Here is a 22444-nt window from a genome sequence, read left to right as displayed (position 1 = left end):
ACAAGGAGTCGGCATGTATCTCGCTAGGGTGGATGGTCAAGTTCACCGGGTGGGGTGTTCCACAGGATACTAGCGGGGCTGGGTAGTCCAAGGCATATTTGAGGTGGTCCGTAAATTCGCCAAGTCGAAATTGAAGGAGAGATTATTGCGAGCAATCAAGATCGTCAATTTGACTTGTCGTGGTGCGAGCGGATGAACGACAAAGGGTGATCTACAACGAGTCAAGACCGGAGAAGCACGGAGACAAAGTGTGTCAAGATTAGGGAAAGATTGTTAGGAATAATCTTGAGTTCCATCAGTGTTAGCAAAGTGCACGTGTTGTGGTTAACTTGGATGTGTGCCAAGGCGTGGTGACAGCTTGGTGCAAGTCTGAGTTGTAGTACTATTACATGTGTATACGGTTGTGTCGTGTCATGCTAGATTTAGTAGTTTAGTCTAGCGGTAGAGTCCGGTTAGGAGTTGGTGTTGTGTCCGGCTAGGTTAGCTAGGTTAGGCGTCTGGGCGTGTATATATGTACAGCCCTGGTCAACCGTATATTCTGTGCACATGTCGATTTGAATCCGTGCTTGCCCCGGGGAGGTGACTTACTAGCGTCTCGGGGCGGGCGATATGGTCGCTGGATGATGCAGTGACAAGGAGGAGCGGGCGATAAACTCAAGATTATCTAACAATCTCCCCTTAATCTTGACTTGTCGTCTTGCTCATGTTTTTTCTGATACCAATTGTTGGAATTTGACCACAGGATCGATCATATCAAATCACAGACAAATACAAGCACATGCGAAAACTTTCGCCAAAGGCACGTGTCGTGCCTTTCTTTTTTATTTATTGATTTTCTGTTTTCTTTCTCGTTGATACTACAAATCTCACATACCAGCATGCATATATATATATATATGCATCGTCTCAGTAAGGACCGGACATAGTCCAAACCGACTCCAACATTATATACGGCAACGACTCGAAGTAGTACTCGTACGGACACAAGTTACTTTCCTAATCTAATGACCCGGCAACGCTGATTACAATTACTAATTCTATGACACGCAATTGACCAAATACAATTCTTAGACAGACTATGACACCTAGACCAGACTTGTAACCGGACTCAACTCTAACTACTTAAACCAACTACTCCTGCATATACACGTATACTACCAGGACAACAACTAAACTAAGACAAGATTATTCTAACAACAGCCAGCGGTCCGCCGTCCGTGACGAACTCCATCAGCCTCTCCTACCAATGAAAACGATCTTGATGCCGCTCTCACCGACGTAGATGCAGTACACGCATCACTAGTATTTCTCCTCCCAGAGCATGGAGCCCCGATTACAAATCTTAAACTCAAGATATTGGTTCAGCGGCGTGGCCATGGCGAACGTGATCGTACTATGCTATGCTTGATCGCCGCCGCGCTGCTACTGCGAAGTTCTTGCTGATGCTAAAGATGAGGGACGTGTATTTTTAGAACATCTACCCTCGGGCCTTGCTATCCTAGCTGTTCAATATTGATTTAAGATCGGTGCAATATAACTAACTTTCTATCTGAAATTTTCTCTTTTTTGTTTCTCTCGCATAAAACATGTTTTGAAGTTCAAACCTTTGCAGCGTGGCAAAGCTTTCTATCTAGAAAACATTTTTTGTATATTTATTTTTGACCAAAAAATCTGAAAGATTTATTCTAGATTCTAGATAGAAAGCTTTGTCACGCTGCAAAGGTTTGAACTTCAAAACATGTTTTATGCGAGAGAAACAAAAAAGAGAAATGTGTTTGCACGAATCGCGAAGCGCAGAATGGATGGCTAGATAGTGAAGGCCTGGGTGCAGGTGTTTTATTATATATTTTTGTAAAGATGAGCCCCAGGAATCCAAGTTCGTGCTCAACCGGTCCATGCTATCAAGTTTCAACTCCACACACCAACACGACACGATCGATTGATATGTAGTTCGTCGAAATTGAGATCTTCTTGCATCAAACGGGTGAGTACTTGGGGACGAGATAAACATATGGATGAAGTCGATGTAGAGGGAACATCGGTCCAGCTGCTGGTCTGATCTAATCTCTCGCTGCAACGGTTTGGCAGACCGACGAGACGGAGCGCAGCGATCTTGACGAGATGAGACAATCTGTGATATGCCCCTTTTGCCAAGGGTGTCAGCCACGCGGGCGAGACTGAGCGCCACGATTTCCGCTGCTAGGCTTCCAGCAGGCACCGGAGAGCAGGACATCCGCATGGAGCACTGGACCAGGCAATGTATATGGGCCATCAGAGAACAACTGCATCAGAGAACAACTGCTTGGGTAGGGGGTGGACGACACAAAGGCATCGGTTCAAGGACTCTATTCACACATGGTGGTGCTCCCAAGATGTTTGGATTCGTCGTTCAATTTGTCGATGGATTGAAACTTTTCCGTATTTGTCTTTCAGGATCAGGTCGAAGCTCTACAGTCTACACAATCATAAGGCAAGATTTGGACTTTAAAGCAAAGGATTGTGGTATTTTTTTCTTCGTTTTAAGTTTGAAGAACAAAAAAATAAATGTATCGGCCATGGACATGCTATTGTTCCCTACTTTGTATTAGTTTGCTTCAAATATGTATGAAGCAACAATTTTTTTTGCGGGTGAGCTTACAGCTAAGTACTTTTACTGGGTGCAACATAATCTTATCATGGATTAGTGAATGTCAATTGGGGCCGCCGCTGGCCTTCCTAGGCCCCGCTCTAGGGTTCCTCCCTCCCTCCCCCCGCCACCGCCGACCGCCCCCCCTCCCCCCTCTCCCTTCCCTCGGATCCGCTCTGGGCCGCCTCCCCGGGAGGTGGCCGGGGCTGCGCGAGCCCCGCCCCCCCCCCCTCCTTCGGCCGCCCTCGTTTCTCCTTCCCTCCCCGCCGCCACCGACGGGCGCCCCCGACGCTGGCCGGGTGGTGTTGGCGGCGGCGGGGATTGCATGTCCCCGCGCGCGCGGCTCCCTGCCAGGGGCATGGGGGCGGCGGCGGTGCTCCTCGGCTTGATACGGCCCAGCCTCCCGGCAGCGTTGGCCGACGGCACGCGTGGTGGTGGTGCGGCCCCTTGGCGGCAAGATGGCGTGGTGGCGCAGGTTGGCCGGTGGCGCGCCCCCGGCCCAGAGCGGGGCCCGCGGGCCTCATCTGGGTTCTAGCGGGCCGGCCCCCAGCATGGCTTCGTCATCGTCCGTGTGGTGAGGAGGAGGAGCTCGGACGGGGGGCAGCGACGCCGACGGCGTGCCAGCTGCGGCGCGGAGGCGGGAGCTGTCCGGGCCGGGCCCGGTAGGCTCCTGCTTTGGAGTCCGGTCGGCTACCGTCGTGGACGGTGGAGGTGGGGCCCTCCAGTATGCTGACGGTGCCGCTGCCCTAGTTCCGGCTCCCCTTCTTCGTTGTGCAGACCATCTTCGCGGTGCCGTGGTGAGGCAGCGTGGGAAGCTTCGTGTCCGTGTTGGCGCAGGGTGGTGATCGGTTTGGTGGCGAGCTCCGGAGTGCCTGAGGTGGAGGATGGGATCCGGAAAAATCCATGTTGGCTTGGCCGACATCGACGCGGCGGCGCCTGAGGTTACCACCGGACCTTCCTGAAGGGCGTCGGGGCTACCCTTCCTCTCTTCTAACAGCGTACCGGGGGACACCCTTGGCAACAACGCCGTCATCGTCGTGTCCCTTTTTGGAGGTGTTGATTGGTACCGGCGCTTTGGAGTCTCGAAGCTTGGGGGCGATTTTCAGTGGACGCAGCGGTCGCGAGGCTTCGTCGTTTTTGTCGGTCCGCCGTTATCGGCATTTGTTTCTTTCTTTTTTTCTCTCTTTCTTTTCTTTTGGGCGTGATTGTGCTGCTTCCGGCCCAGCACCTATCGTTGATTGTATCGGATGGTTGCTTTGTAATACAAAGCGGGGGAAACCCTTTTTCTTAATGTCAATTGGTAGCGCTAACTGATTTTTTTTATTGGCTTTGCAGGCCAGAATGAGGTACGGAGGTGCTTAGCTATACATGTTGCAATAAGCATTTTTTATTATTAGTTTAGTTCCAAATATGTATGAAGCAACATTGATTGGAAGTATAACAGCAATCTAGGATTTATAGATAAAATAATGAGCTTTCCAAAATCGTGCGCTGACATAATTTTATCGTTAGATTTAATTTTATGAACTCAAGTAGTAATTATTATTGTTTTTTCACTGCAGATATTCTCTTTCATTTGTATTTTAGGCCAGCATGTACGGAATCAACATAGACCAGTGCCATTTCCTTAGATGTGAGCAAGTGTAAAACTTTGGCTATCGGTATCATACAAGAAGAGGAGATGAAGAACAACAATTCCCTAAAAAGTTGATGTGCATGAGCATTTACGACTCTTCAATCTTCACTAAAATTTGTCAGTAATGATATTATAGGTTCGATCATGCATCTTAATTACATATTTTTGTGCATGGTAGCAATGGCTATATGTATGTTTTATGAAAAATCTTAACACAAGAAATGCGTTGCTATGAAAAATCTTCACTTCATGCAGACACTTGTTTGCATGTGATAATGCACTACGAGCTGAGTTGGAGGCATGCAAAGAGGGAATTTCTCTTGCGTTGGAATGGAATTCGTTGCCTTTTATCATTGAAACGGACAGCTCAGTGGCTGCAATGATGATCAGCCAAGCTGCTGTTGATCGATCTAAGGATGCTGCACTAGTCCAGGAGATCAAAATGCTAACCAGGGGTGATAGGAGGGTCCAGGTGAAGGCTATTAAACGTGAGAGGAATCAGGTTAGTCACGAGCTTGCTCGTAATGCTCGTACAGACATAAAAACTGCAGTTTGGCTGGGTTCTGCCCTTGAAGGGATTGTAAATCTTTTTGTACTGGATCAGCTTGATTCAGGTTGACTAATACAAATCCTTTTTCCCCCGCAAAAAAAAGAGTTGTATTTCCCTATGTAAATATTGTACAGAGCATTATATTATTCCCTTTTTTTTTACTTTGTGTTCTAGGTTTAGTCAAAGTCAAAGTTTGTCAAGTTTGACCACGAAGATAGAAAAAATATATCAATATTCACAATACCCAATGCATATTACAGGAAATTATACATTATGACGATTCTAATACTATATATTCTACATTGTAGTTTTTGATATTTTCCCCTAAATATTTGGTCAAACTTGACAAAGTTTTACTTCGATAAAATCTAGAACACAAAGTAAATAGAAACAGAGGGAGTATTTCTACTCCATTATTTAGGGATATTTATAGAAAATGATGATATTTGAATAAATGTGTATACATATTTTAATCCTTTAATGTTCTAATAAGTTATTAGTAAATAATTTAATCTGTGTAAATTGTTAGCATCTATATCTCTTCTACTCCTAATGTCTGAGTTGGTAGTCTCGCCTCACTCCCACCTCATCCCACCAGTCCTATTCTTCGCCCACCTCATCCCACCTGTCCTATTTTTCGCCCACCTCATCCCACAGCATTGGGCCGGCCCATTAACGTGTACATGAACACAATCCTCGCATCGACTGCCCTCCTAGCGATCCTCCCGACGTCCTCGCGCCGCCTTCCTCATCTCCCTGATCTCCTCTACCAGGCGCCCTCCTCGCGATCCTCCCGTCGTGTCCTCGCACCACAGCCTCTTCTCCGATCTCCTCTGTGACCCAGGCGCTGGGCGACCCCGGCGACTCCTCCGTACTCCGGCCGCGAGGTCGCATCAGACGCCGGCTGCTCCTCCGCGGCCTCACGCCCTGCCGGCGACGAGGACACGGATTGAGAAAGATCCCTTGGAAGACAGGTTTGGACCAGCCCGTGATCCCCTGATTCTTCTCTTCCTACAGGCCGATCTATCCAGGTGAGTAGACAAGAACATCCAGGTGAATACACAAGAACGTGAATGTATGCACAGATTACAAACGCATGCACAGATTACACTGATTACAAAACAAATCCATTACCAATGCATGCACAGATTACAAATGCTCCAGGAACTGATGCTCCACCAACTGATGATTGAGCCCTTGTTTCTTAGCTATCCCTATTCCTAGGAGTAGAGATTACAAATGCACCCTTGTTTCTTAGCTCTCACTATCCCGAGGAGTACTCCCTGCTCAAGCGATTTGTCAGCCCAGTGCTCGCTAAAGTTGTGATGCACCAATGAGTTCTGCATACATATTTTGTTATATTTTGCTAAATGAAAAATGCTCCACAAACATTTGGTGCTAACAAGCTTATACATGTTAGTTTGACATGGTTAGGAATGATAGTCTACCTAGATTATACCGCCGTGCATGTGCTCCAACATCAATTTGTCTTGGCCATTTTGGTTCAGGAACTTGGTACCAACCAGAGAGAAACGTCCAGAGCATCTCCAGTACAAATCATCTCCACTTGTTTGAATGTATAAAACAGTTTAACTTCTTTCAGGTATAAATGGGAAATGCAAGTAGTAAGAGAAACAAACAGGGTGAGGCGAAAAGCGTGCCTCAACAATCTCTGCATGTGCAGATAGATAGACAAAGCAGTGCAGGTACATGTACATATTTCATGTTTGTAGTCAATGGCGGATTAACAAAATATGTTATAATTTGTATATCTCCGTATGCTACAGAGGACATGGACGCGACAAGCCTCACCAGAACCGCTCTTCGTGATGACACAGGGTCTCCAGGTACATGGTCTTATGTTGATCCATGTCATAACTATCTAATGTACATGTGTGATCAAGCATTCGTATTTTCTTCTAAAAGCATCACAGATGGACATCCCAGCCTTATTCGTGACAAATCTAACTTTGACATACTTTCCCAAAACCTTACTGGAATGTTCAAGTGTATTATATGTGTCTTACGATTCTTGAAATTAATCAAGTCCTTTTCATGGAAACACACAGGCAACCACAAAGGAACAAAGGAACCTCACTTAGGAAATTTCCTTGAAACCCACCCACACCCTGAAGTTCATGTCTCGGAAGTTGACCATCTTGACGCGATTAGTGGAGGTATGGCTACACCTCAATTAAAAATACAATTTGTGTATGTTTGAATGGCGTCCAAGCTTGCTTTGTTTTGCTTCCATTCTTTATTTCATCAAGTATGTGTATTTTCTACCAAACAGTGCTCGCGACAAGTGGCAAATCAGAAGGACCTAACAATGTAAATTCAAAAAGCATCACAACCACAGTGGGGAATGCAACCAATTTGCAACGACCCCCTCTTGGTGATATCTCTAACGTTGGCATTCATTCCAAATGTGGCTCAGGTATGTTACTCCGTATCTTATGTGTCGGGCGATTCACCACCTTATCATGTGTGTGCTTGCCTTGTTTTGGTTCTGTTTTTAATCTGATCAAACATGTGTATTTGCTTCCAAGCAGTGGTCTCAGGAAGCACCAAATCAAGAGGATCTCGCAATGTAAATCCAAAAGACATCACACCCGCACTGAGGAATGCAACTAATTTGCAACGACACCCTCTTGGTGATATCTCTAACCTTGACATGCATTCCCAAAGGATCACAGGTACAGAGCTCTTTATCATATGTGCCTTGCGATTCACCACCTTATCATGTATAGGCTTGCCTTGTTTTGGTTATGTTTTTAATTTGATTGAACATGTATTTGCTTTCAAACAGTGGTCGCAACAAGCAGCAAATCAGAAGGACCTCGCAATGAGAATTCAAAAAACATCACACCCGCACCGGGGAATGCAACAAATTTGCAACGACACCCTCTTGGTGATGTCTCTAATGTTGACATGCATTCCCAAATGGGTTCATGTATGTTACCCCGTATCATATGTGCCTTGCGAATCACCACCTTATTGTATGTGTTCTATTTTTTATTTGATCAAACATGTGTATTTGCTTTTCGTATCTGCACAGGCTTGCTCAACAAGCCCAATGGACCCCGCATGGAAACGATGTTGCGTGGACAGACAAACACCCACCCACCCCCTCCTGGTCATGTCCTCGATGTTGATCCGCCGACCCAGACGAGTGGAGGTACTGCTCCATACTTACCATGCAAATACACAGTATGAATTGCAGATCTGGTCTGTGTAGATGAACCATCCATCTCAGATGATGATGCTTCATTACCTACTCCTATTGCTATCACAGCTGCTAATGGTGCAGATCTAGCAGAGAGTTCTACCGGTATGGGCCAGCTATGTCTTTCATATTGATGTTCTACATGCAGAATTTTGCATTGTGTGATGTAATGTTGTTGGTGTAGATGGAGATACAACAGCAAAATCTATTGCCATTAGTGACAGTAGACAAGCTAAGAGGGCACACGATAGAGAACGCAAAAGGGCATACGATAGAGAGCGCAGAGAGAAATTGACCAGCGAACAAAGAGAGCAGATAAATGCACGGAGGCGAGACGCTTATCGTAGGAAAAAGGAGTTGGGACCCAAATTCCTAGAAGAACAAAATCGGAAGACACGGGAACAACGCAAGCAAAGACGAGATAGCTTAACTGCTGAGGGAGAGAGCAGATATGAGTGCTGAAAGAAAGACAAGATACATGTCTAGGAAAAACACCCCGTGCCCTGAATCCATTGCAATGCGACGTCCAGATTTACCTACTACATCTGCGGCCAATCAGTCTTTGCACAGTAGTGCATCACCTGTGTCAATGAACATGGCAAGACACACCTTCAAATCTGATGGTAATTCACTCCATCTGCAGTTCACTTCACTTCTTATATCCGCCCAGGTTGAATTTGAGTGCATCACCACGCCTGCAACCTTTGCAGATTCGTTGTGTGCCGAAAATGTGTCAGCAGCTCGTGGCCCCACATACATTCGCAACATCAAAACCGATGGTAGTTATCCCAACAACAGTCATCTTTCATTTTGTAATCATTCATCAGATATTTATAATGATTCGAAAATGTTGCGGGTGCCTATCTAAGCAGAACCTTAGGTGATGGTGCTATAGATGGCAACCTCATAACAATCAATGAGCACCTCACAAGTGCCGACCAGCAAACCAGTGATCCGCTAACAATAGCGGATAATGGAGCTGACGAGCAGAGGCATGAGTCCAGAGCAAAGCGTAGGACAAGAGAGCGATCTTGCAAGGGAAGTATAGCGGCGAAGAAGCATCATGAGAAAATTGGCAAGCGGAAATCATGTAAGAAGGTGCCACGTGGTGAGAGGAACGCTCTGCTAGATCGTCGTAATGAAAGCTTTGCAGGTAGGGTGAAGACCCAAAGCGTCAGGAGTAGCTCCATACCGGAAATGAGCTCAACTGGACAACCTACCGTAGTTGAAGCACACGGTGCCTCAACCTCATCTAGCATGCCGGAGTACACGATCAGAAGTGAAGGTAACACTCCAATCCTTACTCTCCTTGCGTCCCTTGAGTCTGAACCCTCATTTATTGGTTTCGCAACTGAGCAGACGACATGGACGCTTACCTTAGCCGTCTCATGAATGATAATGTCAACCCTGACAACCTATTTGACGATGAGTATTACCTGTTTGCTGGTGAAGGTATGTACACCCACTTGAGCAACATCCACCCCTTGGGAATATCACACTAATTATAAACATTATTTGCAGGCTCAGATGCTGATGACATGGAGCACGACGAATTGGAAGATGACCGTCACAATACCTATGTCGACCATGATCCATTGGACTATGTCTACTCAAACCTCCCAGACCACACACACATCATGAAGCACACCGCGAACTGCGATCATTGCAAGGCCAAGAAGTTTGAGTCCGAGGCCCCGGGATTCTGCTGTCGCAGTGGGCAGATCGAGCTGAAGCAGCCGGAGCCCATCCCGGAGCTAATGAGGCTTTGGTCTAGCATGGATGCGGACTCAAGGCATTTTCGGGAGAACATACGGTTCTTCAACGGCCACTTCTCCTTCACAACCCTCGGCGTCAACCTTGATGAAAGCTACACAAACATGAAGTCTGGGGTGTACACGTTCCGGGCACACGGCACCATCTACCACAACATTCATTCCTTCAGGCCAACATCCCGTCCAGAGCATCTACAGTTGTACTTCTACGACGACGACTCAGGCCTAACCCATCGCAAGGCTGCCACCGAGCAATTAGACCAGGATGTCGTCAGAAAGTTAGTGGACATACTCAGGGAAAACCCGTACTCCCAGCAGTTTAGGAGTTTGGGTGCGCACAGGGTCAACCTCGACGATTACAGGATAGACCTCAACACTGACCAGAGACTAGACCAACGGAGGTATAATAGACCTCTGTCATCTGAGGTCGCTGCTATTTGGGTGGAGGGCACTGACCTAGCGAAGAGGTTTGATCGTAGGATTACACTTTGCGGGAACGACAACCAAAGGCACAGTATACATATAACGTCTGGATCGTATGACCCGCTCTCTTACCCATTATTCTACCCAAGGGGTGAGCTCGGTTGGCATCCGAAACTACCTACACATGATGTCCCTTGGCCGGTTGTGCAACAACCAAGAGGTAGACTTGATGATGATGATGATGATGATGATGATCAAGATGCAGGTAAGCCTTATGTGTATTCTGTCGTTTTGATGAATTGTATAGTTCTCATATGAATCCTAATGTCCGCGTTACTCATCCATATGCAGAGGGGAATAGCAGGTTATGCGTCTCGGCGAGAGACTACTACTGTTACATGCTACAGACACGACCTGGGATATTCAATCCCATACTCTGTGGAGCACGATTGCTCCAGCAATGGGGGGTGGACATGTACATCAAGATTGAGAGTTGTAGGTTGAAATGGTACAGGAAGAACCAGACAAAGATCCGTGCCGACCTATATAAAGGAGTTGTTGATGCAATTACATCCGGGGAGACCCGGGCAAGCGCTGTTGGAGTAAGGATAGTGCTCCCTGGAACGTACCCAGGTGGCGACCGCGACATGAAACGGAGACATATGGATGCCATGGCAATTGTCCATACCTACGGGAAGCCCAACATCTTCTTGACCATGACCTGCAACCCTAACTGGGAAGAGATAACAAATGAGTTGTTTCCTGGTCAGACAGCGCAAGACCGACCTGATCTTGTGGCTCGTGTGTTCCATGGCAAGCTAGAGGCTATGAAAGAGATGTTGTTCAAGAAGAATATTCTGGGTGTTGTTGTAGCACATGTATATGTAGTCGAGTTCCAGAAGAGGGGCCTCCCCCACGCACACTTTTTGTTGATCATGGATTCTACCTATAAGCTTGTCGTTCCGGAGCAGTACGACCGACTCATTTCTGCCGAGCTCCCACACAAGCAAAAGTATCCTGAACTCCACGCCTTGGTGGTGAAACATATGATGCACGGACCATGCGGTGCTCTCAACCCCAAAAATGTGTGCATGCAACAGAACGAGTGCAAGTGCAGATACCCGCGGCCGTTCAATGAAAACACGGCACAAGGAGAAGACTCATACCCAGTTTATCGTCGTCGAGATGATGGTCGGCAGGCTAAGGTTCGAGGTAAAATGTTGGACAACAGATGGGTTGTGCCGTATAACCCTTACCTTCTGCGGATGTTCAATTGCCACGTCAACGTTGAGGTTTGCTCCAGCATAAAGGCCGTCAAATACCTTTACAAGTACATATACAAGGGCCATGATAGGGCTTCTTTCAGCATCGACCAGCCTGACGCTAATGGTAACATTGATGAGATCAAAAGATACGTAGACGCGAGGTGGGTTACTCCTTCGGAGGCGATGTGGAGGATATTTGGCTTCCCCTTGTGTGCCAATGACCCGCCTGTCCTACAGTTGCCTCTTCATCTCCCGAACATGCACAGGGTGGCATTCAATGAGCAAGCTCACTTGACCGATGTAGTCGCCTCTGAGAATGCTTCCAAATCCATGTTGACAGAGTATTTCAAAGCTAACCAAAATCACCCGTGGGCTAGGAATATATTGTACAAGGATTTTCCTGGAAGGTTCACATGGCAGAAGGGTAAGAAGTATTGGAAAGAGCGGGTGGAGCGTTATCAGATAGGTCGAATTGTGTCTGCCAATCCTGCCGAGGGGGAGCGATACTATCTGCGTGTGCTGCTAAACCATGTTGCTGGCAAGACATCCTATGAGGACCTGCTCACCGTGGACGGTAGGCTATGCGGGAGCTTTAGAGAGGCTACCGAAAGGTTGGGACTCATCGAGGCAGATAACACGCTCGGTGACTGTCTCACCGAGGCAGAGCAGTGGGCGATGCCATGTTCGCTCAGGAGGCTCTTTGCAACAATTTTGGTGCACTGTGAGCCAGGCGACGTGCGTGGTTTATGGGATAGGCACTTCGAGCCTATGTCTGATGACTATCGGCGATCACATACGTGCCCAATTAAGGTGGAACAGATGGTGTTGCTTGACATTAGGGGTATGTTGCAGTCCATGGGCAAAGACATAGCTGATTTCGCTCTTCCATGCATTGACGATGCATTCGATCCAACCGGGGGCGAGGCCAGAGAAGTGATCGAGGAATGCAACGTCGATTTTGACATCAACGACACTAAATTGGCATCGTCGCTAAACTTGGAGCAGAGGGTTGCATACGACGAGATACTAGCTGCTGTTGAACGCGGTGATTGGGGTCTGTTCTTTGTTGATGGACCGGGAGGTACAGGGAAGACATTCCTGTACAGGGCGCTGCTCGCCAAGGTTCGAAGCGAGGGAAACATCGCTATCGCTATCGCGACGTCAGGCGTCGCCGCTTCTATCATGCCTGGAGGCAGGACTGCCCACTCGAGGTTCAAGATCCCATTGAGCTGCGATGATGGCACCTCATGCACCTTCACGAAGCAGAGTGGTACCGCCAAGCTACTGAGGATGGCCTCATTGATACTATGGGACGAGGCCACCATGACTAAGCGACAGGCGGTCGAGGCACTCGACAACAGCATGCGCGACATCATGGGAAGACGGGACCGACCCTTTGGAGGAAAAACTGTTGTGTTTGGCGGGGACTTCAGGCAGGTGCTTCCAGTCGTCAGGAGGGGGTCCTCGGGTCAGATAATAGATGCAACCCTCCGAAGTTCACATCTCTGGAAGGGTATGCGCCAGCTAAAGCTCGTCACTAACATGAGGGCTCATAATGACACTTGGTTTGCGGATTACTTGCTAAGGGTAGGCAATGGCGCCGAGGAAGTTGACGATCAAGGAAACATACGACTCCCTGAAGATATTTGTGTGTCGTCTACAGGCGAGGGTGACGACCTGGAGAAGCTGATTGACCATGTGTTTCCGAGACTAGCTGACAACATGTCCGATCCGAATTACATGACTTCACGCACAATCCTCTCCACCACGAACGACAACGTCGACAAGATAAACATATGCATGGTAGAGCGTTTTCGAGGAGAAGAAGTAATCTACCATAGCTTTGACAGTGCAGAAGACGACCCATATGGCTACTACGCTCCCGAGTTCCTAAATGGATTGACTCCCAACGGTCTGCCTCCGCATGCACTCAAACTGAAGCTCAACTGCCCTGTCATACTTCTGAGGAACATTGATCCGGCTAATGGTCTGTGTAACGGGACGAGGCTTGTGGTGCGAGGTTTCGAGAGGAACGCCATCGACACAGAAATCGTGATCGGACAACACGCAGGTAGGAGGGTATTCCTTCCTCGAATACCCCTATGCCCGTCTGACAACGACATGTTTCCATTCAAGTTCAAGAGGAAGCAATTTCCTGTAAGGCTTAGCTTTGCTATGACAATTAATAAGGCTCAAGGGCAGACCATTCCGATTGTTGGCGCGTACCTACCTAATCCGGTGTTCTCTCATGGTCAACTCTATGTCGCGTTGTCTCGAGCCACCGCGAAGAGGAATATAAAGATCCTCATTGAGAAGGAGGAGAAAGATAATGGCAAGAAGCAAAGCAGTAAAACAAAGAAGCGAAAAAGACCTGCCTTGTCCTTACAGACCTCAATGAAGAACATCGTCTATAAGAAAGTCCTTACAGGCTGAAGTACGCACTTAAGAAGCTGGCGGGTTTTGAATAAGACAAAGGATTTACTCTTCGCGGTGTTTATGATGCGGCCCCAAAGCAGGCACAGTCAATGTTATTTATTTTTGTCCTGTATAGTCTCTTATTTCCCCCTTATTTGAATTTTATAATCCTGGCTTTTCAATACATATCTAAACAGACATGATGTGTTAGTAACTACTTAGTTGCAGGTTTGGCGCAAGTAAACGGATGGATGCATGTTGACATCTTCATGATCTCACAAATATTTCCAGCAGTATTATTTTCCTTTCATTGTGCCATATTCTGTTAGTTGCTTTTCCTATTGCGTGTATCTTGCAGATAAATAGGAGTTTTAATGAATTGTTGGAACCTGGACAGTACCACAATTTATAACCACCTATTATTCTGCAACGAAATGTACATTTTATAGCATATCAGGTGCGCTTCTTTCTGTTCGTGCCTTCAAAATATCAAACCAGAGGACATCTACTAATATATTTTTGTAGCTCTGTTGCTTCTGATGGTACATGAGCTATCACTGTGGTTCATCTACAAATATATTTTTGTAGCTCTGTTGGCATATATGTACTATGAAAGAACAGTATGTACATGTCAGTATATTTTTTCTATGTCACAGACATCTGATCCTATCGTTCTCCCTATATGTCATCCAAACACATCCATATGAACCTATATGTTGTAAAAGTGCATATGTACTTCTCGGTTCTTATAGAGAATGAAAACTGGGTGGCACGCATTATCAGAGTTGTGTATAATCATTTAGGGAAATGTCAAAAAGTAGAAATCCCGTGAATTGGGAATGGAGAAATTCAAGTAGCTAGGAAGTAACAACATACCAAATGATAAAGAATAGCCCCACCGCAGCTCCAAAATCGCAATCCTTTGCTCAAAGATCTGAACTCAATTCACCCTGAAAAACATAGTCATCTGAAGTCAGACTGCATGATAGTCGGATGGGACAAAATCAATTGACTGTCTAAAACCTTCCGTAGGGGACATAACAAATATTTTGCGGTATATAGGTTCCTACTGACAGTTCAAGAAATGCAAACATATAGCACTATTATGTTAAATAGGTCACCAAAAACCAAGCTATAGATTAATCAAGGTCATGAGCCCAAGCATAATGACTACCCGTACCAAGCAAAAATAGGACCTTGGAGATATGTAATGTAAAGTCAAAAATAATAATTATTATGCTTTCCTTTTGCTCCCTGAATCGATATTTTTAGAAAAAAAATGGAAATACAAGGCACACATCATTAAGAAAGAGATGGTCATATTCTAATATTAACTCCTGCTCATTGTGGACGGAAGGCTATGTGGTAGAGCCAGCAGCCGACCAAAGCACCTGTATTAGGAGGGGATTTGTTACCTCGATGTGTTGATGAGGCAGTGGATTGGTCATGTCCCACAGGATCACGCAGTGGACGTAGTCGTTGACACATTGGGGAATCGGCTCGGGCTGGCCACTTCGTGGAAATCGACGGCGCGACAGCACACTATGCTCGGCTGGGGTAAAGAACATCATGCGGTGAAATCTAATTATCTGGATGACATGATCTAATTACACAAAATAAGATATCTTAATGGTTTTGTTAACTCAGATTATAAATCATAAAATTTATAAGAGGTAGCAAATTGTAAAAGAGACAAAGTTCGACAAATCACCTCTTTTCGTTCCATAAATCACGTGTTGTCCATATCATATAGCTTGGAGGATAATATCTGCCCATAGAAATGTTCAGAAAGAAGAAAAATGTTATTATCGACAAAATGAAATGTCGGAATGAAATACATTCAGAGCTCGAATGAAATCAGCAAAGTAAATAAACCCCTTTTCTTTAGATAATCAAAAAGGTCAGAGTAATGGACCACAAATGACAATAACCAGCATAGTTAATTTCTACTATTTCATCTATCCCCAGCATATATATAACAAAACAGTATAGAGAGGTAGGATAGGACTGATATATTAACTTCCACATCAAAGATCTGTGTCAACACACACATCCGATTGACCTTGTCCAAGGCCAAAAGAACAGTAAGAAAATTGGGGAATGACAAGATAACTAATTTGAACATGCAGGACATTGTTACGTTCCTCACACGCTGAGGAACAGACTAACAATCAAGCAGGCAAGTAAATAAATATGAGGTAACAATATTATGTTTTTTGTTCAGCAGCTGGTCTGATAAGAAAATAGTTGAAGAGTTAAGGAGAATATATATCCACTTGAGTGGTTCCTTGGCAGACGAACTTTTTTCACGAGGGTTTGCAAGCAAACTTAATTGTAAATGTAGGCAGCAATAGTATACAGTACCAAAGTATATATGACAGTGTCGATGTAGTAGTTGCGACTGTACCTCATCTAACAACAATTCAAAGAGAGAAAACATGTATGTACGAGCTCACTGGGCAATCAAACCATTAGTCAACGTGGAGCACCATGAAAAAGAGTAAACTTTAACTGAAGAATTGTTTATTTTATTCTCATGTTGGTATTCTTCAGATCTGCATTAGGCCATTAGCTCTATCCACCTGCCATCATATTCTCTTGCATTAAAGATTACCGAGGCAAATGTTAGACCACAATACATGGAGGACAGGTCGCTGGGGCAGGAAACTGGTTGTTGGGCGGGAGCATTTGGCTGCGGGCGACATGAATTCAGGGGACGGAGAGCGGAGACCAAGTGTGCAGTAGCGGGTACCCCGATCTACAGTGACCACGCATCCTAGGTCCTAACGATGGCGATGGGTGAATAGATTACCTCGAGGAGGAGAGCGAGCTCGGTACATGGCATTGGTGAGAGCAGAGAGAGGTCCATCCATGGCGTGGCGATAGGGGCGCTGAGCGAGGAAGAAGCGCAGGATCCCCGCTCCTCTCCTGGCGCGCAAGCTCGTTGGAAGAAGACCGTCCTTCGGCAATGGCGGTGGTGACCTTTGCGTGATGTTGGTCGCCGGTTGTGTGCGCATGTGGCCGCCGCCTGGTCGCTCGATCTGCGTGGTCAGCGCCGTCGGATGAGTAGAGGGGAGGGGACGAGAGGGGGCGGCGGTGGGAGACGAGTTCGTTGGTTGTGGCGGCTGTGGGGGCGACAGCGGAGGGAGTGGAGTGGGTGACTCGGCCGAGATTAGGGATTTGCGTGTGCGGGAGTGGAGAGGGAGTGGAGAGAGCGAGGGGAACGATAGAGCGAGGTGAAGGAGAAGGTGGGGGCTGTTTTTTTTCTTTGTTTTTTTTATAAAGATATAGTGGGGGCTGGTTGGGTCGTGCGGGATAGGATAGTGAGGGGAAGGAGAGAGTGGACTATGTTGATTTGGGCCTTGGATCCCAAAATTTGTTGTACGAAAAAACCACATATATATATATATATTATTCTCGAAAACAAAAATATATTAATTGAACATGGATTATAGAAATAAAGATTTTTTATAATTATTTGATATATTCAGAATATCACACAAAAAACACAATTTTGAGAGAAGAAACAAAATATACTTGGTTTATGTTGGATTGCTTGCATGTTTTTATCTTTCGTTGGACAATTTTCCTTATCTTGTATAAATAAATTAAAATGGTCCAAGAAATTTCGGATGACTGCTTATTTATATATAAAGAGAAAATTGGTTGTTTGCTCCTAGAGAATTGCAACATTTTTTATGTGATCGCAGTATACCATATCCTAAATAGTAGAGATTTCGGATAATAATCATCAACATGTTATTTGGAGGTGAGCCTACAAATTTATTAAAACTGGGATGCCACTGACTTTACTACAAAGCACTCTGCATCTCACTCAGTTTAAATCGGGCACTGCTCATTTCTAACAAATGACCAGTAAATATATATTTTCCATACCATCATCATAACAAAATTCTAACATTTGTTTCTATTACAGTACCTTTGTAGGTCATATAAAAAATTGTCGGATTTGGATGTTGCTCTAAAACTGCCGAGTGACATAGGATTGTTCTTCTTTGTATGTATGTTGCACATGAGGTAATGCTCAAATGGTATATTTCTATACATGTTTAATTTTGCAGAGTATCAGAGAGATGGGGATGGATCTTGTCGACGTTCAAACACAACTCATTTACAAGGTTCCTGGGGCAACGTTGTTGAAAGGGAAAAAACTCACCAAGTTGTATATAGCAAAACGATGTGCAAGCAATGATATCCCACAACAAACCTAAAAGGTTAAATACAATTGTTATCCCACAAGGTTTTTACTTTCACTGTGATTATCTTTCTCTAGCAAATATTTCAAAAGCCCGTGGCAACGCATGGGCATTCTACTAGTACTACATTCAGTATCTCACTACAATACTAGAAAAGCATAAAGAACAATAAAGAGAAAAGTCAATTGAGTATAAAAGGAATTCGATATTACTTATGTGGACAATGCATCACAAATCTAGCTATGCAAATGCGCGGGCTACTCCGTTACTTATTAGGATAAAGACCAAGGTCATCATGTCGTGTGGTGAACATCGAGCACTCACAAAATCTGTAGTGAAGGGTTTGATCCCTTGCACGGGAGCATTTCTTTTTCAGTGAATTTTTGACTATTTAGATCTCGTCATGTTATATGGTTCTTATAACCTGGATTTCGTAATTATATGTTGAAGTTCAATAGTTTGAAATTTTGATTGTTTTCACGTGACAGCGGGTCGACCCAGTCAGTGCGCCGGCTGCCAAGGACAGAAAAATGGACGTACACGCCGGCTGATGGCCCATAAATAAAAATTAATCCATGCTTTATTATTAGGGAAAGATGTATGCAGCCTCCAGGGCGTACTACCCTAGCCGCAGAGGCGACAAGGGTTTCTCTACTCCGGCGACGTTGTCGTCGTTGAGGTCTCCGGTAACCTGTCCGCGCAACCCACCCATCCTACGCCAGTGCTTGGGCTGACTAAGGGGTCGGCTTGTCCTTCCACCCGGCCTCGGCGCGGTGTGGTGATCTAGGTTTCGGTCGTAGCCATGGCAGGGGCAACTCCATCCAATGGAGGGGGCAGCACTAGTGCAGGAAGAAGGAAGGGGAAGAATTCAATCGACCTGGAATCGGCAATGAGGAACATGAAACTCAAGGAAACAGAGATGGATGACGTGATTGTTGGCGATGAGGAGATCGCGGAGCTGTCGAACGAGCTTTGCTACAGTTACAGGCTGAAAGTTACGGATTAATATTACGGGCTGATGGTGGCCTTATCCTATTGGGTCATGTTGGGGCTTCCGCTGGAAATCGGGAGGAAAGAGTTTAGCGTGAGAAGGACATGTATGTCCGTAAGAGCAGTCCGTAGGTTGTAGTCCGTAAGTGTAGGAGCTGCCTGGTGGCTAGCTGTTGCAAGGGTGAACACGACGAAGTATTTTAGCGTTGAGTCCTTCAAAAATACAATGATCTTTGCATGGAGACTTGCCAACGAGCCAGAAATTCGAGAGGCAGATGACAATCTTGAACCTCACCACCACCGCTCGAGAAAACCCTAACCCTAGAGCTCGAGCCGATCGCGTGGCAATCGCCTCTCCGTGTTTTCCTCGCGAGGTGGACCCACCCTTAAGGCTGGCTTTGTGGCAAACGACGCGTCATTACAACGAACTGGGACGTGTCAGCGAACTCACCTTACATCACCCATCGCCCAAGTCGAACGAGCCGAGCCAGGTGGCACGATCGTGGACACGCACAGCAGACGGACGGCGGCACACGCACGCACGCACATGCGCCGAACCCACCGGAAAACACACAAGCACACGCCCGGCGACGAACATCCGAGAAGAGGCACACGCGTCGCGCGGCGATGGCACGCGTACGCCCGCGATCTCGCGCCCCACGGATCGCGATCCGGCCGCGGGGCTGGCCGGCCAATGGCAGCGCCCCGCCGGCCGGTATAAAGCGCGGGCCTCAGACCGGCACCTCGCCACAGCTCTGAGTTCCGCTTCACCGGTCACCACTCGCTAGAAGCTGCTCTGGTTTTCTCCAAGAAAAAAGAAAAAGAGGGGAGGTGCTCTGCTTCCTTCGATGGCGACCTTGACGGAGGAGGTTGCTGCTGCGGCGGTGGTCGGAGCCGGCGAAAAGGCGGAGGCGGTTGCTACGCCGGAGAAGGTTGATGAGGTGAAGGAGGCGGGTGCGGGCGGGGAGGAGATGGAGGTCGCCGGCGGGGAGGCGAAGAAGGCGGAGGAGGAGCAAGGGGAGCAGGGCAAGGAGACGGAGAAGAAGCCGAGGAGCAGGAAGCCCCGGTCGGCGGGGCCGCACCACCCGCCATACTTCGAGGTGAGCGAACTCTGTCCTGATGTGATTAAGGTACGGGAGGAATTCAGTCTTTGTGTTGAGTTTTGAAATGATCTTTCTGTGTGAAGATGATCAAGGAGGCGATCATGGCGGCGGCCGACGGGAAGGCGGGGGCGAGCGCGTACGCGATCGCCAAGCGCGTGGGGGAGCGGCACGGCGAGGCGCTCCCGGGCAACTACCGCAAGGTGCTGGGCGCGCAGCTCCGGGGCTTCGCCGCCAAGGGCCGGCTCGTCCGGGTCAAGGCCTCCTTCCGCCTCGCCCCGGCCGAGGAGAAGAAGGCGGCGCCCAAGTCCAAGAAGAGGACGGCCACCACCAAGAAGGCCGCGTCGAAGAAGGCGGCGCCGGCGCCGGCGCGCCAGAAGAGGGCGAAGAAGGCGGGACCGCCGACGGCGAAGCCGAAGCCGAAGCAGCCAAAGTCGATCCGCGGCAGGAAGGCCAACAAGGCCAGCGCCTGATGCGGCGGCCGCCGGCGATGCCGTGTCCCCTGTACATATCTCGGTAGTGGACATATCTCGGTAGTGGACAGTAGTGTCCCCTGGCACGTTCGATCCGTGTGTGCGTGCGTTGCCGGCAATAATGGCGCCGTGACTGTGTTCCGGTGTCGATCCGAGGAAGGAGAAGACGGTGGATGTGGCTGTGAGACTGATGCTTGTACCACTCGTCTCTGTGTTGTGATCCTGCTCTGCTCCTCCCCTCTGCGGTTTCTGGCTTCGATTTGTATCGCTGGCTTAGGTAGATGGTGCACTTTGGGAGATGAAAGTTCTAGATATGCCACTCTGTTCTCGCACGTAAAAATCATAGATATCAAGGCCCTTGATATGATGGCTCTCTTACTCGCTCGCTCCGGGAAGCAAGCCATCCAACGCAAAATTTTCTAAAACCCACTGTCTCTGTGTGTGCTTGTTGGACAAACTCCTCCTATTTTGATGTTGCCCCTTTGCTTGAAATTTGGTTCTCAACTCTGATCAGGCTCTTTCTTTCAATGCTTGCCCCTTTCAGTTCGCAAATGCTTTTTTTGTTGTTGCAGAGGAAATTCGCAAACCGGTAATGCTACACCTACAAATGGTTTAACGTAATCTTAGCTAATTAGATAGCTGGCAGGTTATGATTGGGGCTAGATTCGCAAACGAAAACACACTAACGCCCATACTTAACACACTAACGCCCATACGTGTGGGCGTCTGGCAACTCGCCCACATGCATGGATCCTCGCCCAACCAATTCTGCATGAATCTTGACGCATTCTAGCAGTTTTTGTGTGTCATGTAGGACTAAACTGGTGTGTGGGCATTCATCTGGTCGCCCATACCTCCTTTTTACCACACGGGAGGCTGATGTGTGGGCGTTTAACAATTTGCCCACACATCAGTTTTCACGCATGCAAAAGGGGCTGGTATATGGATTTGCCCACACATCAGTTTTCACGCATGCAAGGGGGCTGGTATATGGGCGTTTATTACTTCGTCCGCATGCCCGTCTCCTCGCCTACACCACAAGCAGGCAGTTGCCATGTGTTTCTGCAGGGTATATGGCAACTGCCCTAGCTTTGCTTGTAAGGAGATGATAACTCTTTTTTACCCGAGTTGCCATGTGTTTTTGCATGATACATGGCAACTGTCCTAGCGTGTATGTAAGTAGATGGCACTCTTTCTCTTTACATGGCAACTGCCCTAGCGTGCTTATGAACACACGACAACACTCTCTTTTATCCGAATATTTTTTTTTGCCATGCCTTTTTGTAGTGCTACACGGCAACTGCTTAGTGTTAGTGGGTGGCAACTCCTAAGTTTTTGAAATCATGGCAACTGCAGTAGACCAGACTATACATGGCAACTGCAGTTGAGCAACCATGCCAACTGTAGTTGTCCGACATGGCAACCGAAGTTCAGTGACATGGCAACTACAGTTAAAGTATATGAACGAGGGTCTGTATCATGGCAACTGCGGGACGCGCGATGACTGTCACACGGGGCGTGCGGGACCATGAGATACCAGGCCTGACATACAAGGCGTGTGAGCGTTATCTATTTCGCCCACACGCATGCGTGTGAGAGGGATCAAGAGGGAAGAAAAAAGATGTGTGGACATTACTTGTTTTGCCCACACGTAGGTGTGTGGGCTGTTCCTCTTATACATCATACAAAATGTATAGGCAAATCCCTTAAAAACTCACACGTGTGACATTTATCGACGTCCTTCGCAAATG

At 47.1% G+C, this 22444-nt stretch overlaps 4 protein-coding genes across 11 annotated transcripts in view; 3 read left to right on the top strand and 1 right to left on the bottom strand.

Moving 5' to 3' along the window:
• The window catches only part of LOC125525052 (uncharacterized), a 144447-nt gene extending 127276 nt beyond the window's left edge, over positions 1-17171 (bottom strand). For 5 of the 7 annotated variants that reach the window (XR_007291125.2, XR_007291124.2, XR_007291127.2 and 2 more), the window contains exons 1-4: positions 16726-17171; positions 15625-15681; positions 15329-15516; positions 14790-14863 (exon numbers count right to left, since the gene is read on the bottom strand). The gene's annotated coding sequence lies outside the window, so the exon portion shown is untranslated. The remainder of the gene's footprint in view (positions 1-14789; positions 14864-15328; positions 15517-15624; positions 15682-16725) is intronic. The other 2 variants (XM_087535295.1, XM_087535294.1) reach the window with 2 other exon arrangements.
• LOC147957530 (uncharacterized) lies at positions 6267-10561 on the top strand. Of its 2 annotated transcripts, XM_087535297.1 has the most exons (3): positions 6267-6518; positions 6600-6659; positions 6882-10561. In XM_087535297.1, the coding sequence occupies exon 3, from the start codon at positions 9577-9579 to the stop codon at positions 10549-10551; it is 975 nt and encodes a 324-aa protein (XP_087391423.1). In that variant the 5' UTR covers positions 6267-6518; positions 6600-6659; positions 6882-9576; the 3' UTR covers positions 10552-10561. The 2 variants fall into 2 exon arrangements, with proteins under 2 accessions (XP_087391423.1, XP_087391422.1); XM_087535296.1 differs by having other exon boundaries at positions 6267-7249; positions 7365-10561.
• LOC147957529 (uncharacterized) lies at positions 10707-13931 on the top strand. Its single transcript, XM_087531748.1, has one exon. The coding sequence runs from the start codon at positions 10707-10709 to the stop codon at positions 13929-13931; it is 3225 nt and encodes a 1074-aa protein (XP_087387874.1).
• Positions 17172-19841: 2670 nt separating the features above from the next.
• Positions 19842-21071, top strand: LOC125523601 (histone H1.2). Its single transcript, XM_048688626.2, has 2 exons — positions 19842-20220; positions 20307-21071. Exons 1-2 carry the CDS (start codon positions 19969-19971, stop codon positions 20691-20693), a joined length of 639 nt encoding a protein of 212 aa, XP_048544583.1. The 5' UTR covers positions 19842-19968; the 3' UTR covers positions 20694-21071.
• The last annotated feature ends 1373 nt before the right edge of the window (positions 21072-22444 follow it).

The sequence above is a fragment of the Triticum urartu genome, chromosome 7A (assembly GCF_056163025.1).
Source record: "Triticum urartu cultivar PI428250 chromosome 7A, HENAU_Tu73, whole genome shotgun sequence".
NCBI lineage: Eukaryota > Viridiplantae > Streptophyta > Magnoliopsida > Poales > Poaceae > Triticum > Triticum urartu.
This window is presented reverse-complemented; position numbering and strand designations above follow the sequence as displayed.